General features: G+C 46.2%; 1 protein-coding gene across 1 annotated transcript; it reads right to left on the bottom strand.

Moving 5' to 3' along the window:
- Window positions 1-1889: 1889 nt before the first annotated feature.
- On the bottom strand, window positions 1890-19442 carry LOC142560289 (uncharacterized). Its single transcript, XM_075672264.1, has 3 exons — window positions 17984-19442; window positions 17111-17417; window positions 1890-10417 (listed from the first exon to the last, which is right to left on the bottom strand). The coding sequence occupies exons 1-3, from the start codon at window positions 18914-18916 to the stop codon at window positions 4152-4154; spliced, it is 7506 nt and encodes a 2501-aa protein (XP_075528379.1). The 5' UTR covers window positions 18917-19442; the 3' UTR covers window positions 1890-4151.
- Window positions 19443-20938: the final 1496 nt, after the last annotated feature.

Here is a 20938-nt window from a genome sequence, read left to right as displayed (position 1 = left end):
AGCAGGATCTATGCACTGAGCAACACAGGATACGCAAACTCGCAATAGCCGGGATGAACGACATATAACAGGCATGTGAAGTGAAAGCAGTGAAACGGCGTAATCTGCCTTGGTTGCACGGCGCAAGGAAAACAACTAGGAGAAGCACTACGACACGCAGGCAGCTTTGGCAAGCGAACTCCCATGGTATCAATAATCACTTTTGAACTCACCGTGAAGCCATTCCCTTCGCTTTTTCTCTGGCAGAGTCAGCCGGGCACGTGACATCTAAGATTCAGTATCTACAGTCCGAGACCATTCGGTCCCCGACACTTTGTAATGGATGCGTACTTATTCGGCTGTCCTGCTGTAGCTCTGCGTGCAAGAGCGGCAGCACTGAAACCTTTCGCGCCCTCTCATGCGAATATCACGTGTAGGGCCGACTCGTTAGGCTTCAATCGATGTTGCGCAATGCTTCCTCCCTCCTATTCTTTTCTTTCCTTCATGACTGGGCGCCTCTACAGGAAATGTACCCGACTGAAAGCTGGTAATACCATGGAGGAAGGAAAGAAACCAGACGGAAGAATTCATTACGTCGCGCAGCCAGCTTTCGTGGGCAAACTCGCCGTGAAGAAGTATTGATGGCGCGACCCCTTGCTGCAATGCTGTAGCGAACATTACAATGATGCCGACATCCACTTTCCGGCTGGTGCGCTATTCTTACTCATTGCACCGCTTCTCAGATTAGCTCACAGCCGAAGGGATATGCCAGTTGAAGCATGCACTCAACTTATTGCTTGTGCACTTACATGGCCTCCGAGATTGTAGGCGCACATCTCGGAGGCCGCGTACCGTATATGGTGTATCCAACAAAATTTACTAGAGCTAACTGTGGCGCTGATGTCTACGAGACCCGCAGGTGTGACAGTTCAGACATCATGGGAATGATGGGTAGTACATAAATACTTTCCTACACTTAAGGTCTTTCTGGATTTGTGCAGTTTCACGACTTTACAAAATGAACTTAATGAGAGAACCATTCTGGGCAAGTTGGTAATCCATTATTGATTATTATTTTGATTGTGATTATTGTGTGTATTGTGTATTATTGCGTATTGTATTATTGTGCAACAGAACAGACGCGGATGTAACAACACACAAATTAATCCCTTTCAACAACATATTGTACTCAAAAGGCAACCTTTCACTCTGATTGTACATGCCCACTTGCTGTGATAAGAAAATTAAGAATGACGCTCTGCCACCATTGCATACCTCAAACAGCTTTTTCTGTGAAAGCAAGCCAATGCAATTTCTGTTGATTCAATGGATGCAACAAAGAATGACAGGAACCACGTGCTTGAAATGTCGGCAGCAGCTACACTGCTATGTTGCACAGGGATCACGCAGAATGCCCAATGCTCACATGTACCTCTTGCTGCTTGCAGCAAAGAAAATATAAAATGTGCAGGATAGCACAGTGGCTTTAAATCTCCTAGCCAGACAGCTGCCAGGGGCAGCACAGGTGAATCCTTGATGGATGCCACACGCAGGTGACTCATGTCACTCGTCCACAAGGACAGATCAGCAGGTTGCCGTTATTATTGAAAATGAATGATGAAAGTTTGCTCGGCATGCCTGCAATGATTTTATAAGGATGACATGAGTGTTGCACAGTTAGTGTTGTCATACTTATTCTTCTAAAACCTGGACCTACAGCTTCCAATGAAATGAACACCTTTTACACTTTGACTATGCATTAGTGCTGCAAGAATTGTCACAATTTTAATTTAAAGGTTTCAAAGCATTAAAGAGACCCTCAAACTTTATTAATTGCATATCGACCTTGCTCAACGCTCACATGGCCAAACTACAGAGGGATTATAAAAGATAGCAACAGGTAGCCAAACTTCCAAGAATTTCCGTGGAGTTCAGTTTTATTAAATTCTTGCAAACCTTGCCCCATAAAACTTTAAGGGGATAAACCATCACGCAGCCCTTGATGCATGGATGACAGGAGTGAACGATGAACAATATGACATAACAAAAATGCACACTCCCTATATGGCTCTCTGAAATGAACAACCTTAACCTCAATACTGAACACATGATCACAGTAAATGACAGTTTAGAAAGTGCACATAAGAAAGCACATTGCATAAACAATTATGTCATCAAAGCTGTCCTTGCAATAGTGGAAAGCTTTAGATCGCTACTCAATCTCTGATGTTGCGTAAACAATGTGTACCCTACCAACAGAACATCTGACACATGTAGCATATACTATCATCTCAACAAAGGTGTCCCAACAAAGTAAAAAAAAAAACTTAAGTTTCGAAATTTTTTAGCTGTAGTGAATACAAATCAATGCACCTTTGTGACTTCTGACTTTGTGTTGAAACTACCACAATGCTAACCAACATTAAAGCATCAATGAATCTCAATGTAAGCCTAAGACAAGAAATTGGCTGCAACCCAAGGAATGACCCATTCCCTGCAAGAACTTGCAGAAAGCACTTTCTATAAAAGCGTCAATATAAAAAGCAGTAGCTCGGACAAAAACAGTCACTCAAATTTTTTTACAGATGAACCTCCTTAAGCCTATACATTGAAAGCTGAACAGAAACAGCCCCAGAAGTTGCTTGGTAACTGCACTTTTTCCCTTTATAAGTAGCTCAAGTAGTTTGAGTGTAACTGGCATGCCCAGTTATACAGGGTGGTCTACTGTTAGCATGAATAATCTAGTTCATAGCTGCTGCTTGCCATGCCAGCCAAGGTGCCAAAAAAGCATATTCGGCGCACTCCACTAATGCAGTGAGGCAATGAGCAGGACTAGTGCGACCAACAAAATTGTTGTCTGTTACAAAGGTGAGGACACCTTGAGCAGACAGGAGAAAAGTCTCCTTGTTCGCTTCAGACGCTGATAATCTTGTCATCTCATGGGAATTTACAGCAAATTCACTTTGACCGCGAACTAATGCTCTCGTGCTCGATTGAGCAAACTTTTCTTTGTCGCAAATTGTAAAGCACCTGCCCATGTAACAAACAAGGCAGAGCCAAGCGCAGCTCACACAGCACGCTGTGTAAGCAGGAATGCTTGTTGAAAATAACAGAAGATCACCTTCCCTATGTGCAAGAATTTATGTGCTTTGCAGCTGCATATCCAATGGCTTTTACACATCACCTCGATAGCAGACGACGTGGGATGGACATGTGCAGCTTGCACAGCACGCAATACAAGCACAGATACACACATTTACGCGGACAGTAGAACACCCTGTACATGTGACAATTTATTTGCTTTGCCTCTTCACACCTAAGTGCTTTGTTCTCAACATGTAAAGTTTTCCTTTTGGTGGCAAGTTTACTTAACTATGCCCACAGACAGCACTTTGCCAAGACAAATAAACATAAGCATGTGCATTAATTAGACAGTGAAAGCCTTTTCTCTTAGTGGACCTAAGATCATGACTATGACAGTTCATGTTTAATTTCCACAAAGGCAGTGGTACATGATGATTTTCAATAAGTTATGAATAACCTTTTTCTAATTCCTGAAAAGACTACCTTCTTTTTCGTACAGTCCATTTTCAGTGTATTTTGGTGCTCAAGACATTAACACTGCTTTTCAAACAATTTCAAGAGTCTAGAAGCTAAGTGATGAAATAACTAAATGCAATGAAATCCCAATCCTACAAGGTGATTAACAAAGCGTTTGCTTAGTACTTATGCCTACAACAATTCTATTAATGTACTGAGGTGAATATTCTGCATAACAATGAGGGCATGACACCTACAACAAGCCTGGTAAACCACACCAGTACACAGTTTGTCCAAGTCCACACTGTGAGATCAGCTGCCCTTCGACTGTACACTACTGCATCGTGTACAACATGACTATCGCAAAACAGTGCATCAAGATGTGTTGCCTTCAAGAATGAACTTGATGCTACACTCAGCTTAAAAAAAGCAATATGAACTTCGCTAACACAAGACTTAACATAACATATATATGTATATCTTTTAGTGATATAAGCTGTAACAATGCAGTTCAATGGCACAGCTTTCTGAATGGCACCCACAAGGTAACACTGAGTAAGTAACGTAAGTAACACTGACAGTTCCAATAGACATTGTCCATTAGACTTTTTCTCAGCACACGTAGCAGTATTTCAAGCGTAACTCAGTCGACGTAATGTGCCTGCAGTTGTTCGTGAGCTGCGCCGTGTTGGAACACTGGCTTCTTGAGTTGCTGAACCGTGTCGGCAAGATGACCTTGAGGCTCTGGCCTTTGAATGTGACGCTGAAGCACTGCAGCCAACCTTCTTACGCTTAGAATATCTCTGTGAATCCGAAAAAGCATCTTCATCATGAAGGTAACTGTCGTCAGTCATAGTCCCACTGTCCTGAGTACTGGCAGCCTTCACACAGCGATTGCAGGTTGAGCAGACAGAGCTTGATGCATCGTCTATCACCGATGCCTTTTCAGCTGCGCCCGACTTTTCATCAGGATGTTTCACATGCATTTGCAATGAAGGACTCATTTTCAAACTCTTGTTCCTTTTGGAGGTGCGTACAGTCTGCTCTCGGACAACGACCTCAAAGTCCTTGTTTAGGTGGCTTGAATGTGACGGTGCCGCAAGTTCACCACTCTTCAAGTGGTTTGAACTAGTTTGGAACACGGGCATATCCTGTTTTGTACTTAAACGTGTTGACCGCCTGAGAATTGACATTTTTTCTGGAGACTTTCCTGTGTTTGTCGTGCTGAGAGTTTGTGGGTCTTCCAACACTGACAACACATGGTCCTTGTTTTCAGAGGAACTCTGTCCATTTTTTATTGCTCGCCTTCCCGGCATCATGGTGTTCTGCTTATCGTAACTTTTAGCATGCCTGGAAGGTGAATGACTCAAGCAGAAGTTGGACGCTGGACTCTGCGTTTCTGGAATACCGCTGGACGCAGTTGCTACTGGACTGAAAGGAGGCGACAGACTGGACTGGGAGCTCGGGCTCCTATCGGACTGCGAAGCTCGTATTGCAGCTAATGAGAGCCGTCCAGTCCTTTTTGCACTGCTGTTTGCCGCTTTGTAGCTCGAAGCAGCACTCGACGTTCTTGACTGCGCTTCCTTTTCTGGTGTATAAAGAGGCACTTTGAGTCTTCTTAAGCGAGCAATGCTGGCATCAAGATTTACATCACCAACTTCGTAGGTAGGATCATCATCATCATCATCAGAGTCCGAAAGAGAACGGACCTCCTCATCAACGTCAATAATGAAATCCTCTTTCTTATTACGTTGGGGCAACCTTCGTGACGGCAGCCTTCGCAACGACAGTCTTCGCTGCTGGGCGCTATGAACAAAGTGGCCCCCCTCTTGGTCGGAACTCGTAGAGTCGTCTGAAGCGTGAGGATTTCGTGACAAAGGCACCTGTGTCAGCCCGCTAAGGCAGACACTTGTCTTAGATGAATCATCTTCAAAAGTGTCCAGGGCAGATGTCGAGTTCAAGCAAGCATCAACGACCCGTCTGCGCTTGGATGCTGATCTTAATGGTGACCTTGCCAAAGCTGTGGTGTTGTTCATGTCAGAACCTACTTGCCTTCCCTTGCTGGTAATCAGACCATCAAATGTGGTGTTTGATGCATCCGCCTCCCTGCCTTGCAATGAAGCTGAAATTGAGCGTGTTCTGGGCAAGTTGTTGCCATTAACAGTGGCTAGAGGTCCTGTTTCATTATTCTGCATACGATCTAGTTTTACTATAGGCAGTTTAGTTGGTCTTGGAGATGGCGATAATGTGTTTTGCCTTGAAGATGCACTGCTCACTCTCTTGCCTCCATTTTCTAATTCTTTCTCAGATATGGCATTATCTTTTGTTTGTGCAGGTGAAATGTCACTTCTCATGACAGAGTGGCTATCACTTGTGCTATCCTGCAAGACCCTTCCCTTCGCCTGCAACGGTGCTGGTTCTACATCTTCATTTAGCACACTTTTAGCTGTCTTGCCGCAAGACATAGCATTTGATTTTACGTCAGGTCCCAGTCCCTCTGCAGACATTGTTATTCTTTTTTGGGACAGGGAGGTTTTACCATTAGCATAGGACAGTTGCCTGCGTGCACTCCGAGTCAGGACTCCAAATTCAGCCTGCCCTGTTTGCTGTACCTCACACGAAGGGGTCCTGCCACGAATTGGTGATAATGAACATATGCGCAGGCTGCCAGAAGCCAGCTGCCTACTCCTGCTTGTAGCTTCTGCCTCAATTTCAGATTTCTGCTTGGTCATAGATGACGTTGGCTTTTTCATAGGTGACACGGGACATGTACGTTCGTGAGAAACATCACATTTGATTCCATCATCACTTAGATTGTCTGGTCTTCTGGACACTTCTATTCCACGAGTCGCACAACTACTGGAAGGTTTTGCAGGAGTGTGCGGCTTTTCCAGAGCTGAGGAATTCCCGTCGCCTGGGTCACCGTGCTTTTGCTTTCCCTTTGACGGAATTTTTGCCAAATTGCTGCTTGGCACAGGCTGGTCGCATAAATCTTTGAATGTGTTGCGAGAGTCAGAATGGTGAACTTGTTCTTTTTGCTGCCCAAATGGCAGTCTTTTGGCGCAACTACGTGTGCTTTTTCTTTGGGCAGATGCTTCAGATTCGGCTTCCTGCAGTTGCCTGGCATTGACCTCATTTTGCCGTGACTGCTCACTGCATGCACTCTCCTTAACCACATTGACACTTGCAGCATCAAAATTGTGATCAGAAGACAACATCAGTGTTGCTCTTTTTGGCCTGGTGGGATCCAAAGGCAAAAGATTTGGACAAGGTGCCCGTTTCCTTCTATTCGAAGGTGAAGCTTCAACTTTTGCCAGTTCCTCTGTCTTAGATGGGCCTTGTGTTGTGCATTTTCCGGACTCAAGAGCAGTGTTCGCATCTCTTTCATCGTCATCAGAGTCTGATTCAGAAGCACCATTTTGCTCCGATTCTGCATCTGAGGTATTGGCAACTTTGGATGGCTTCAATAGTTTATTCTTGGGCAACGATGCTCCAGAGCTGTTTTGACAAATGCCTGCCTGCTTCATGCCTGGACTGAGAACTTTAGACTTCTCCATTGACATGTGCCTTGACCCCATGGTGTCACTATTCAAGCTTACACTGGCTGTGCCATTTGTAGCCACAGCTGCATTATAGGAGTCGGTTTCTGAACCTTGTTCTTTGTCAGGCACTGCTCCCTGTTCCCTTTGCAAAGAGACTGAACTACGCGAGCACGCCCTTCTGTGGGCAGGTTGGCTCTTTCTAGATGATCTCCTCTCATCTATGTTGTGCCGTACATCCTGAGGCTTCAATTTAACCGACTGTTGGGTTGTAGGGGTGCCCACCTTCTTCACAAGCGGCACCTTAAAGAGACAGTGTTTGCCGACTAAAGATGCTTCCTTTCCTCCGAAAGCCATAGTATCTGTTTCATCGTCAGAATCCTCTTGAAAAGACATCACTCTTTCTCTCAGCTTCGAAAAAGGTGATGGCGAGCGCCTCTGGGACGACGCTGAAACGGTTGTGGCTTGCGACAGGCTCCCCGCATGTTGTCTGCCGAAAGCAACCCCTTCATCGTTCGACTGTATCGCCACAGTATCAGCGTCTGATTCAGTAGCCAGATGAGTGCCCTTAAGCCCCGGAAAGAGCGGACCATCTTCATCACTTTCTGAAGGCGAGATGTGCATATCCTGCAGTGACAAAGCACCTGGTGACCGCTGCCCACATGGGATTTCATTGGCCAATTCTGAAAACACTCCGGGCTGTCTCGCTTCCGACTCTGAAAGGTGTTCATCATCGCATCCATCATCGGAAGACTCAGCTTCTTGTTGCACTGAGTGCTCAACACTGCACTTTTCATTGGAAGAGTAACTTTCTTGTTTTGGTGAGTATTCAACACCATGCTCTTTGTCAGAAGACTTGGCTTCTTGTTGTGCCGAGTGTTCAACGTTGCGCTCTTCATCCGAAGACTCAGCTTCTTGTGCCGAGTGTTCAACACAGCATTCTTCATTGGAAAACTTCGCTCCTTGTTGCACCGAGTGTTCAATAATGTGCTCTTCGTCAGAAGACACAGCTTCTTGCAGCACTGGATGTTCAACGCTGCATTTTTCATCAGAAGACTCAGAGGAACTGACAATTCTGCTCCTATGTGCCTTCTTCGCAGTTCTCAGTGTGACATCTCTAGCCTCAACACTACATTCTTCGTTGGAAGACTCTGCTCCGTGTTGTGCCGAGTGTTTAACACTGCGCTCTTCGTCAGAAGACACAGATTCTTGCAGCACTGGGTGTTGAATGCTGCTATCTTCATCAGAAGACTTGGAGGAGCTGACAATTCTGCTCCTATATGCCATCTTCGCAGTTCTCGGTGTGACATCTCTAGCCTCAACACTACATTCTTCATTGGAAGACCCTGCTCGTTGTTGTGCCGAGTGTTCAACACTGCGCTCTCCGTCAGAAGACACAGATTCTTGCAGCACTGGGTTTTGAATGCTGCTATCTTCATCAGAAGACTTGGAGGAACTGACAATTCTGCTCCTATTTGCCGTCTTCGCAGCTCTCGGTGTGACATCTCTAGCCTCAACACTACATTCTTCAATGGAAGACTCTGCTCCTTGTTGTGCCGAGTGTTCAACACTGCGCTCTTCGTCAGAAGACACAGACTCTTGCAGCACTGGGCGTTCAATGCTGCATTCTTCATCAGGAGACTCGGAGGAACTGACAATTCTGCTCCTATGTGCCTTCTTCACAGTTCTCGATGTGACATCTCTAGCCTCAACACTACATTCTTCGTTGGAAGACTCTGCTCCTTGTTGTGCCGAGTGTTCAACACTGTGCTCTTCGTCAGAAGACACAGACTCTTGCAGCACTGGGCGTTCAATGCTGCATTCTTCATCAGAAGACTCGGAGGAACTGACAATTCTGCTCCTATATGCCTTCTTCGCGGTTCTCGATGTGACATCTCTAGCCTCAAGAACCGTAGCAGGATGGCACTGTATTTTCCCTAGCTTTGCAGGAGACATGGACTCCAAATCTGAATGTACTCCAGATGTTTTGGCATACCTTGATGCTGAAACATTATAATTCCCTTTAAAGGCACTTTTCTTATATTCTGGCTCTGGAAAATTGCTCAGCATCTTTCTCTGCCTTTCCTGGACATTACAGGTTTCCCCACTATGAGTGGAAGCTGTTTCTGAAGGTCTCTTACCTGGAGACAAAGCAGCTATTCTCTTTTTGACTGAACTGCCAGATGCGCTTTGGCTGCATAAGTGTTCACCAGAAGCCTCAGATTCTGAGCTCGAAGATGATACGTCCTGAGAAGACTCTGAATCCAAACTTGATTGAGTTTCAGCATCATCATGCAGTGACTGCCTGCCATTTTGTTCTGCAACCTCAACATCTGACAAACTTGAAAGAGCTTCACTGATGTCATCACGCATTAGCTGTCCATCGTTTTTCTCTGCAGCCCCATCATCTGATGAACTTGAAATAGTTTCGGTGGCATCCTCAAAGTGTCTGCCATGCCCCTGTCTGCCCTTCATCAATGACTTTTGATTGTCAATTTTGGCATCGTGGTGCCTGAGCGTTTTCTCTTCAAGGTCTCCAATGCTGTCTTTCTCCGTCCTCTTCCCTGGACACTGGCCAACATTAAAATTCATTACAGCACCCAAGTGTTGCGCAGCTGAAACCGAGGACAGTTCCTGCCGACTGCCAGACTCCTCTGACGAAGCTTTAATGATCCTATGCCTGCGAGGCTTTGTCGCCTTCCGAGCTTGGTGACCTGGAAGCAAACCTGAATTTGCTGTCGAATCAACTTCCGAACATGAAGAAGCTCCCAGCCCTTCACCTTTATCAGACAAAACTGCCTTGCCAGTTCGGTGGTTTCGTAGTGAAGTTTCTTTCAGAGCTTTCGCAACTGGCTCAGCTTGTAAATTCAAAAAATCTCTAGACTCCTCTCTGCCCATCGACAATGACATCTCATTGCCTATTTTGTAGTCATGGTGCTCACTTGAATCCTCTTCAAGGTGAATGACACTGCCTTGGTCTGTTCCCTTCACTAGACATTGGTCGCCAATAGGCATTGTTGTAGCATCTGAATCCTGCACAGCTGAAACTGAAGGCAGTTTCTGCAAATGTTCTTGAAGTGAGGACTTTTGGGAAAGTGGAGTTTCGTGCTGAACTTCATCCTCCATACTGGCTGCAAAAGTAAAAGACACTTCTGCGGCTTTTGATGTGGGCAGCTTGGCATTAAATTCCACTACTGCATGTTGCTTGCCTGAGGAATGAATCTTTCTTGTGTGAGCCCTTCTTCGTCTCCTAAATTTTTTTCGCGGAGGTGATGCCGCAGGTGTGCTGTCTGCACAATTTGCAACAGCCCCTTCTTCTTTCGATGTTGCTACCTGAGCCATGCTTGTATGCTTATCACCTGCATTGCAAAGAAGAATACATTGTCAGCTGCTGGCTCCAACTCAACTGCAAAGCATGCTTTTAGGGGAGTGAAAGTCCAAATGTTATTATTCAAAGGATACTGCAGGCCAAAATGTGGTCCAAGAAGAAGTGGATTAATGAACAGTATTATACTGTTATTACTTAGTATTATTATTATTATTTGTGTGCTTTATTGTCACATGGGCCTGATCTGGCCAAAGAGCACCGGTATAATGTTTATTCAGTGTTTATAAGGCATAAAACAGGAGCGATGTTCAGTGGTGCATGTTGCTGTAAATGGGACTAAAATCTTATAGCTGTATAGATGCCTAAAATGTATATATATTGAATGAAACATTATTGACATGCATGATGACTGCAATATGGAAGAGGGAAAAAATAAGATAGCAAAAGTAATTTGTGCTTAGGAAGGACGTTATAGAATTGAATGCCGTACATGCATAAAGTGGCAATTTTGTAAAGTAAATACAAATTGAGGCAGAACTACAAACAAGATGAAATGAACAAAGTATTCAATAAGCACAGTAATAAAAACACTGCCAAAGGTAACATGCTATCAGATGAAGAGTTCTGTCCTAAAGAGACGTTAATTGTTAGCAATCACATCAATGGGCAACAATAAACCAGGTGAAAGAAATAAAGAACTAGACGGAGGTCTGCTACACAAAGAAAAAATTATGGTATGATTATTTAGAGTGTTTCAATGTTCAAAATCAAATGGGGGTTATCAAAGATGTTATAGTGGTGACCTTAAGGTTAATTATGACTGCCTCAAGCACTTTAATGTGTACCCAAAGCTGAATAAACAGCAGTGTGCATAATATTTACTTTTGTGTCAGCTTGAAAGGACACTATAGAGAAATTATTTGATCTGTAGTACAGCAGTGAACCACCCTTCAACGAGAGAGAGAGAGAACTAAACTTTTATTTTCCGAAACGGTAAACCGAGTCAGAACCCGGTTCACCCTAGGTGGGAGGATTCCTCATTCCAAGAACCCTCTGGCTTGGGCTGCCTCTTTGGCCCGGGCGACGAGACTGCGTTGGTCGTCCAGGTCATCGGAGGAAAGCTTGGCCTCCCACGTTTCAGTTATCGTATGAATCTGCGGTGAGTTCGGGCGCTCATTTTGTGCTTCTATGGGGCGGCTTTCTTTGGAGTCGTCTTGTGGAGCTTGTGAGGTAAGGTCTGTGGGTGTGTCATGCAGTGGGCAATCCTGGACCATGTGTTGCAGGGTGTCTGGAACGTCGCAATGGGGACATATGTACGAGTACTGCGTAGGATACAGTCTGTGCATCATTATTCCGTGCACGTAGGTGTTGGTCTGTAGGCGGCGCAGGATGACTTCTTCCTCTTTGCTCAGATTCTTGTTTGGTAAAGCGTACATTCTTCTGCTGAGTCGGTGGTGTTGCAGAAGCTCCGAGTACTTTAGGGTGATGTCATCAACGTTGGTGGCCGGCCTAGTGTGGGATGGCAGGAAAGCCCGGCTGGTATGCTCGCGGGCAGCGGCGTGTGCCGCCTCATTTCCTGTCATGCCCTGATGGCCTGGGACCCAGTTGATGTAAGTGTCGGGGAGCGGGGCGCGTGCGATGCGATTTCTTAGTATTTTGAGTGCTGTTTCTGATACGCGGCCTTTTTGATAGTTGCGAGCTGCTGCTTGGGAGTCTGTTAGTATTACGGCTACTTCAGGGCAAGTTGTTATTGCCAGAGCAATTGCCGTTTCTTCTGCAGTCTCAGGGGCTCTTGCTCGGATGGTGACAGCTGCAAGTTCTTTGCCTTGGTGATCCGTAACGCTTAGGGCAAAGGCGTTTCGTTTAATATACCGGGCAGCATCGGTGTACCTCCTATCAGGGTTGCTCCCGTATTTCTTGCTGAGTGCACGGATTCTGCTTTGCCGACGCTCCTTATGATAAGTTGGATGCATATTGCGCGGTATACTTGTAACGCTGATGCAGTCTCGGACTGCAGGTGGGATTCTTGCTTTCTGGTCTGTGTCTGCAATGAAGCTTTCACTGTATTTGAGGTAGCGCAAAACGTCCGGTGGGTGTGAGCTTGAGCCGCTCTAGTTGGCTGATCTTATGAGCCTCGACAAGCTGTTCCCACGTATTGTGGACGCCGAGCTTGAGCTGTTTCTCCGTTCATGCCATGGGTGGGAGCGTCAAGGCTACTTTGATTGCCTTTCGAATGACAACATTGAGTTTTTTTATTTCTGCCGGCTTGAGCGTCAAGTAGGGAGTTCCGTATGTGATACCACTAGTTAGGAGAGCTTGAATAATGCTTAGTGTGTCGTGCTCCTTGACTCCGCTTCTTTGGTTTGTGATCCTCTTGACGAGGTGCGTAACTTGTGACAGTGTGCGTTGGAGACGCGGGAGAGTGGCCGCCCCTGATCCGTCCTTGTGGATGTGAAGTCCGAGTACGCGAAGAGAGTCGACTGTGGGGATCTTGGTTCCGTTGAGCGAGACGCTAGGATCGGGTTCGATATAGTTAGGTGGTCTTCCTCGTGTCCGTGCTCTCAGGACGAGAAGCTCCGACTTTTCGGGTGCGCATTGGAGACCGCAGTCTCGGAGGTATCTTTCAATAGTATCAACGGCTTCTTGTAGATTCCGTTCTTGTTGTCCAGTAGTAGGCGCTTTGGTCCAGAGCGTGACGTCGTCGGCGTAAAGGGCATGGCATAGGTTTGGTATGGCGTTGAGTTGTTTCGGTAGGTTGATCATTGCGATATTGAAAAGGAGGGGTGAAATAACTGATCCTTGTGGGGTTCCTTTGTTGGGTAGCCGAAATTTATCGCTGCGGAGGTTGCAGACGCCTACTGTTGCTATTCGGTGTGTCAAAAAGCCTTCAACGATGCAAAAAAAAATAGCATTCTCACAAATGGAAGGTGCCTAATAGGCCAAAATAGATAAAAACAAGACACATGGCAATGTCACCTTGAAGATGTTGCACCAGACCAATGTGTCATAATGGATATTGACTACGTCTGCACAGGCCTAGTTACTATTGGTAAAGATGGACTACACTGTATTCAAAAAAAGCAAAAGAGTGAACTTAACAAGTTTCAAGAACTTGTTCAGTCTCCCAGGAATATCATCTTTCCTTAGACCCCAGGGCCTTCATGAAGGCTGACCACATTTATTCATCTGCTTCTATATGAATGCTCCAACATTCTAACAAGACATGTGTAGTAGCACCAGTGCCATCTGGGGTCTCTACAATCAAGCCCCAGCTATGAATTCCAGCGGTCCCAAAGTCCCAGTCCCGTCATCAACGTCTCTAGCATGGACCTGAGTGCTCATCACCTCATGAGCCATTCTTTCCTCCTTCACTAAGCACTTGTCCGCCCGCATTCAACACAGGATAAGCGCTGTCCTGTGGCTTCCTTTGAAATGTAGAGCACTGCTTCTGCCTTCTCACTCCTATTAACCTGTCGAGTGCCTTAGAAACTCAAGTTTCAGCAATATGGTCATGGTGTGTTTCACAACCCCAGTGCCAGGCAGATCTGAGCATTGATCAGCATGTGCCGCCGACGAAATCTTAAGCTGGGCCACACAAGTGCAAAGTTTTCCATCCTCCAGAGCCTTACGATGGACAGAACTTGCAAAAAGTTGTATGTTCAGCACATGCTTAGTGAGTAAGAGCTTAACATCCACCATCCCACAAATTCTCTCCATCCTAATGTGCTGGAGGACAGAAAACTTGGCACTTCTGCGGCCCAGCTTAGGATTTCGCCTGCTGTAGAATTTATGCATGAACATAAGAGGGCCTGAAACGCATTTTCTTGAAACCTGACCAACAAACTGGATTAAAAGCGATATCTTACAAGGAATGTATTCCCGATAAATTTTTCATGACCCAATACAAAGAGACATATAAAGAGTGGCGTGCTTACTTTCCCCATTCCCATGGTTCTTCTCAGCTGAGGCAGCAACCAAAGGACCAGGCAGGATTCCGTAAAGGCTACTCAACAATAGACCATATTCACACTATCAATCAAGTGATAGAGAAATGTGCAGAATATAACCAACCCGTATATATAGCTTTCATTGATTACGAGAAAGCGTTTGATTCAGTCGAAACCTCAGCAGTCATGGAGGCATTACGGAATCAGGGTGTAGATGAGCCATATGTAAAAATACTGGAAGATATCTATAGCGGCTCCACAGCCACCGTAGTCCTCCATAAAGCAAGCAACAAAATCCCAATAAAGAAAGGCGTCAGGCAGGGAGATACGATATCTCCAATGCTATTCACAGCGTGTTTACAGGAGGTATTCAGAGACCTGGATTGGGAAGAATTGGGGATAAAAGTTAATGGAGAATACCTTAGTAACTTGCGATTCGCTGATGATATTGCCTTGCCTAGTAACTCAGGGGACCAATTGCAATGCATGCTCACTGACCTGGAGAGGCAAAGCAGAAGAGTGGGTCTAAAAATTAATCTGCAGAAAACTAAAGTAATGCTTAACAGTCTCGGCAGAGAACAGCAATTTACAATAGGCAGCGAGGCACTGGAAGTCGTAAGGGAATACATCTACTTAGGGCAGGTAGTGACGGCGGATCCGGATCATGAGACGGAAATAATCAGAAGAATAAGAATGGGCTGGGGTGCGTTTGGCAGGCATTCCCAAATCATGAACAGGAGGTTGCCATTATCCCTCAAGAGAAAAGTATATAATAGCTGTGTCTTACCAGTACTCACCTACGGGGCAGAAACCTGGAGGCTTACTAAAAGGGTTCTACTCAAATTGAGGACGACACAACGAGCTATGGAAAGAAGAATGATAGGTGTAACGTTAAGGGATAAGAAAAGAGCAGATTGGGTGAGGGAACAAACGCGAGTTAATGACATCTTAGTTGAAATCAAGAAAAAGAAATGGGCATGGGCAGGACATGTAATGAGGAGGGAAGATAACCGATGGTCATTAAGGGTTACGGACTGGATCCCAAGGGAAGGGAAGCGTAGCAGGGGGCGGCAGAAAGTTAGGTGGGCGGATGAGATTAAGAAGTTTGCAGGGACGGCATGGCCACAATTAGTACATGACCGGGGTTGTTGGAGACGTATGGGAGAGGCCTTTGCCCTGCAGTGGGCGTAACCAGGCTGATGATGATGATGATGATGATGATGAGGCAGCACTGCCTATTACTCCTTCATTCTATTTTTCTGAAACTGTAAGATGGGACAAAGGAACACGGTCAAGGACAATAACAACAACGTCCTTGTCTGCCTCCCTTCGTCCCTACTTGTTGATGGGCTAGTTGGTTCATACATATTGCGAGCGACATTCTCCTTGTTCTTTTCCTTGTTCCTGCCCTTGTTCTTTTGCCCTTTGGTTCCCATCCTAACACACCCCTTTGTCCCAGTTTTCAGGTCGGCTGTTCAAACTCGTCTCAGCCATAAATTAACTAGCTAAGTTGAGTGCTATTATTTCTTCTTTCTGCAGATTGCTTATAACTCTTCTCAGTTCCCCTCTAACAAAGGTGCCCGAGGGCGACAGGACGAAAGGGAGGCATCAACAAACACCACTTTCTTGTTTCTTCAAAAATCTGGAAGTGAGTGCAGGCATGTGCCCACTGGCCTGTACCTGTGAGCCTTTGCACCACATACATCATCATTGTTGATGTTGCATAGCATGAAAGGCAAATGGGTGTTTCGAAAGCAGCAGGGGAGAGAAAGGAATCTACCTATCATGCAAGGCTGTAGCATCGCTGCTGCATGCAGTAGAGTAATATTTGGCTTGTATGTGCACAGTAGCATTGCCTACGGATGGGGAACATTTTCTTAGAGTGTTTAAAAGTGTTTCAGTACCCCTTTAAGGCTTCAGCCCGAGCTGTACTCACTGTTTGTACCAGTTAAGCACTAGGGACACCGATTCAGGCCACAGCTTTTTTTGCCTTTCTCGCCTGAGACGAGCCATGCTTGTCAACTCAGTTCATGCGAAGCATTTGTGTTTCCGGACTGGAACACAGCTATTCGATGCTTTCGATTCCTTTCATCATCTGTTCAGATCATTACTTTTGAGCAGGATCAACAGAATGAAAATAAATTACGCTTGAACTTTATACAACTAAATGCTTGGGGAAAGTTTCTTTTTCTCATCAGATCTCTCTTGTTGAAGTGTGGGGTGAATAAATAAAGTGAGCTGCACATGTATTTTTCAAATACGAATGTAATGCACAATGATTTGCTGGCATGAAAAGATCAGTGAAAGATTTTGTATGCTTTCTTTTCTTATATAAAAGAATTAAACAGCTAATATGATGTTGATAACAGCTATCAATGAAAATGCTGATGTGGTGGTGTTTGACAGAGGATGGCGTTTTGTTATTTTTCCCAGAGATTTACCATCCTAATGACACACATATGACAAGAGCCAGCAGTTCTCAGAAGCCTAACCTTCAAGATCACCAGTTCAGCTAAGAATGCCTGCTCAATCGATATCAATTAGAATTTTGGAACTGTGCTGCCCATTTTGTCACAATTTTCTCTGTGACTATGTCACCTCTCGGCATAAAAGAAAAAGTGGACTGCTAGGTTTACAGAAGCATAACCTCTCAGTGTAGATTGATTTAGTGACTCCTTAAGAAGCTTTTGATAACAGAAATATCCCCTTGACCTAAGCCTCATAAGCAGTAGGTAAACAAGAGACATCGACAGATCCAAAATGAAAATGAACATCACCTTTCACCGGTGTAGGCACGAGATCCACTGCTTTGCTGTCGTCGACCTCTTCAACAGACTCTTGTTGCTTGTGGTCGAGCTTCTTCACAGACGCTTCTGCATTCTTCAACGCTCCCCTAGCATCAGTATCAGCAACACTGCTACGGAGAAGCCTGTCCAAGAAAGCCTTCGTGTTCAGCGGGGAGTTGCTAGCATCGCTGACAGCCTCAGAATTGGGCTCGGCGTCACTAGCACGAGGCGTGGCAATGGTCGACTGCAGACGGCTCAGTGTTGAATCAATGATTGCTTGCAGCTGCTCATCCTCGATCTGGAATAGAGGGTGCCACAGTGTAAATAGAGGAGCTGCACAAAAATAAAGCACTGCTTCCAGCCACAGTCTCCCCCTTAGTACGGTTCACTCGTCCCAATTCTAAGTTTTGTATACTTCAATAGATCTGAAAGCTACGGCTAAGCCACCATGTTTGCCATGAACCTCAAAGGCCATCAATTCAAATTAAACATATTGCGTCCCTTGACGTTCTCATCTGAAGTAGCAAGCCCTGCACATAGCAGTGCTGACATGAGTTTCCATCAAACCCGTTCTCTCCCTGTAAGCCTCACCACGTAAGTACTGTAAAACTAAACTTTAACACTTAGAGGTTTGAAAGGCGGACTTTCAGCTTTATGTGTTCACATTCCAAAAGAGTGCATCTTCCCTGCACCTTGTACAAAAACTGAAATCATCAACTGGCTGCCTAACTGCGCCGTTCCTAATTTCCTCCTTCAGTGTAGTAGCCTGAACCGCGACCACATATTTGGATGACAATATGGCTGAGGAAATCACGGTGACGTCGGTCACTTGCTTTCTCGCCAAATCGAACGGAGCACACTAACCTCGGGTGTCTTCGTGTCCTCCTCCTGCGCCTGTGTCTCTTCGTCCGCGATGACGAACATGTCGACGTCCGCCGCGGCGTCGCACGTCGTCCGGACGCCAGCGGAACCACCGCCGGACTCGCTCAGTGTCCGGCAGGCTTCCAACAGCTCCGCCGGGTCCGACGCGCTCTTGCAGAGGCGCGCGATCACTTTTCGGCGGGATCTCGGCACCTCGGACCGAGGCAGAAGCGCGGCCAAGGCGGGCTGCGCGGCGAACCACTCTTCGAAATCGAACTCCGCGGGTTCGATGGAAAGGGCGACGGGCTTGACCGTCTCCCAGCCGCGCTGGGGCAGCCGTCTCGCCAGACACGCAGCGCACACAACGAACTTGAAGTACAGCACAGCGCTCGCGCACGTGCGCGGGCAGTAGGCCGCGAACCAGCGGAACACGTCCAGCAGCCGCGGCTGCAGCTCCAGACGAACAGGTGCGCTCGAGCAGCAGATCGCCCACGTCTGCACGAGAACGTCCCACACCCTGTGCTTGCTCTTGGACAGGACGAAGCAGATCTTGCCGATCGCCGCGGGCTCGTCGCGAACGAGCGACAGGTCCAACAAGTACGAGAGGAGCGCGCACTGGTGGTCCCAGTAGTCGAAACGGCTCGAGCTGCTCCGATCGCTGCCATCGTCGCAGTCGGCGACCAACAAATCGCGCGAACGCAAGTAGAGGTGAGCCGAAACCTGGCACAAGACGGTGCTCAGGTCCCGAGACAACTGTTCTCTCCGGTCGTCGTCGGTCGATAGAAGCGCGGCCTTGAAAGTTTTGGCAACGTTGCGGAGGACGAATTGCAAGGCGTCGGCGAGATCGTCGCTGCACGAGGCGCTCGACAGTTGACGACGAGCGCTGTCGCGCCACTTGATCAGCCGCTTCGCGGCATTTTTCTGGCCCTCCGACATGACGACGACGCCCCGAAGGCTGCGGGAATTCGGACACTGTGTGCCACGGATGGCGTCGCGGAACTTGAGAGAAAAAAAACTTGACTTCAGCTGAATGCCCTTGCCATAGTCCCAGCTTTCGTATGTGTTTTCGAACGTGCTGCAGCGTGATCGCTTACGGCGCCATACTTTTCGTTTTGATTTTTTCGTTTTGATGCCGATGGCGATGGTGAATGCCGTGAGCGTCGAGTGTCTTCCGGTAGCACCAGCTCCCGTCCTTGGTCAATGGATATGGCACGGTCACGTGGGCACGGCGCACTAGATTGCGCAGTTGACGTGAAGCGAAATTTATTAGCCCAAATAACTACGGCGGGGTAAAGAGTTTTATTTTGAAATTACGCGATAGTTATTGGCGATTTGCACTGACGACAGTTTCTGGGTTATCTGGGTTCTATCGAAATAAGCTAAGAATCTGCCAAACTTCGCACTTATTCGAGATGGATGTTCATTGTTCAAAAGGATTTGACACAGCGCAAAATAAGGACAGAACAGAAACAGTGCCATCGACCTTTTGCACTTTGAGCTTTTGAGCTTTTTCAAGCGGCGGCGTTAGCGCGACACGCGCGAGAAGTTTGTCTTACCGACTGGAAACAGCTCATCGCGCCAGTTGATGTTTTGGCCACACCACCACTCCCCATCCCAGCCAATATATATATATCCTGCAGTTCGTCGGAAAGGGCTTCCCGTTTGATTAGACTACAGTGATGACGATAACATGTGTCGGTGCAGATTACTATGAAAACATGCAAATTTGACACTGTGTGGCATGCATGCACCAGTATACAGACGTCTATAGAAAATTAATTACATTTAACGGCTACAGTTCGCAACAGGCTAAGCAGGCCGCTGCAAACACTTTTCAGCAGAAACCTTGGTATGCATGTGCAAATCACTTATTGCTCATGCACTGGACTACCTGCCACCATTTAGCACTTATATGGGTTTGAGTGGATGTTTACGTACCCTGCCGCGCTCTTGAAACATCTATCCTTGGCAGCATGCATCTCTTCCCCAGCTTTATTCACTGCTGCAACAATTATCTGCACTCCCTATGCACATTTGTGCAATAAGTTTACTTGGCACCTATGTCGTTTAGCTATGTTTTAGGAAGAGTTGCGCTTAATAACAAACACAGGAAAGAACGAGGTACACAAAAAGAGCACAATTATCAACTGGGTATATTTGTGTCGAATCTGCATATATAGGCAGTGCTCACACATAACAAAAAAAGGAAGGCGGAATGGGGAGAGGGCACAAATCAAGCCTGCCTCATGTCAACGCAAGCAGCGCAGGAAATTGTGTTCAGTGTGATATAAGGAAACAGAAGTATCACTTGCGCTCCTTTCGTCTACCTCGTTTTTCCTGTGTTTGTTCTTTCTTAGGTGCAACCATTCCTAAAACATAGCCATGCACCAACTCGCCCAGCAAAAAGTTCTTTTAAACTGTCATTTAGCTGCTACTGGTTTTGCTGGCTGTATATATATGAACATAGCATCGTTGCCGATACCTTGCTTTTGATGCACGGAAGTCTTTTCATCACTTTTGTGAAAGGCAAAAAGAAACTTTTTCTTTAACTGTATAGCAAAGCTTCAGGAGCAGGTTCAGTCAAAACCGCCTGCAGTGACAAGCACTTGTTGCTCACAGCAGAGATACCATCCCGTAGCCACACATCAAGAGTTCAACGGAAGACCTTCTGGTCAGGTAAAAGCATTATTTGTAAAACAAATCACTGCCATCCAATATCAACAACCATAAAATTTGATGTCACAATTTTCATTTTTTTACATTGGTCAGTGGCCTGCTGTATGACTCATCCCATAGCCAGTACATTTGAAGAAAGAGCGACCTTCGTTTATTTCTGCTTTACTCATGTTGCTTAGTAGAGAGACATCTGGGAAGGATCAACCTACGAGGCCTCAACACTTAAGCTGATAACAACCCTCGTACTCCAGCCCAGCTCAGAGTTCATCTTGCTGTTGTCTT

The sequence above is a fragment of the Dermacentor variabilis genome, chromosome 10 (assembly GCF_050947875.1).
Source record: "Dermacentor variabilis isolate Ectoservices chromosome 10, ASM5094787v1, whole genome shotgun sequence".
NCBI classification, from domain to species: domain Eukaryota; kingdom Metazoa; phylum Arthropoda; class Arachnida; order Ixodida; family Ixodidae; genus Dermacentor; species Dermacentor variabilis.
This window is presented reverse-complemented; position numbering and strand designations above follow the sequence as displayed.

What these genes read in the sequence shown, in the direction of transcription:
- LOC142560289 (XM_075672264.1), bottom strand. Translation starts at nt 18,916, where the DNA reads ATGTCGGAGGGCCAGAAAAATGCCGCGAAGCGGCTGATCAAGTGGCGC. An exon ending in AGGACACGAAGACACCCGAG is followed by an intron (nt 17,418 to 17,983) that starts GTTAGTGTGCTC and finishes CCTCTATTCCAG; the next exon opens with ATCGAGGATGAGCAGCTGCA. An exon ending in CGTGCCTACACCGGTGAAAG is followed by an intron (nt 10,418 to 17,110) that starts GTGATGTTCATT and finishes TTTGCAATGCAG; the next exon opens with GTGATAAGCATACAAGCATG.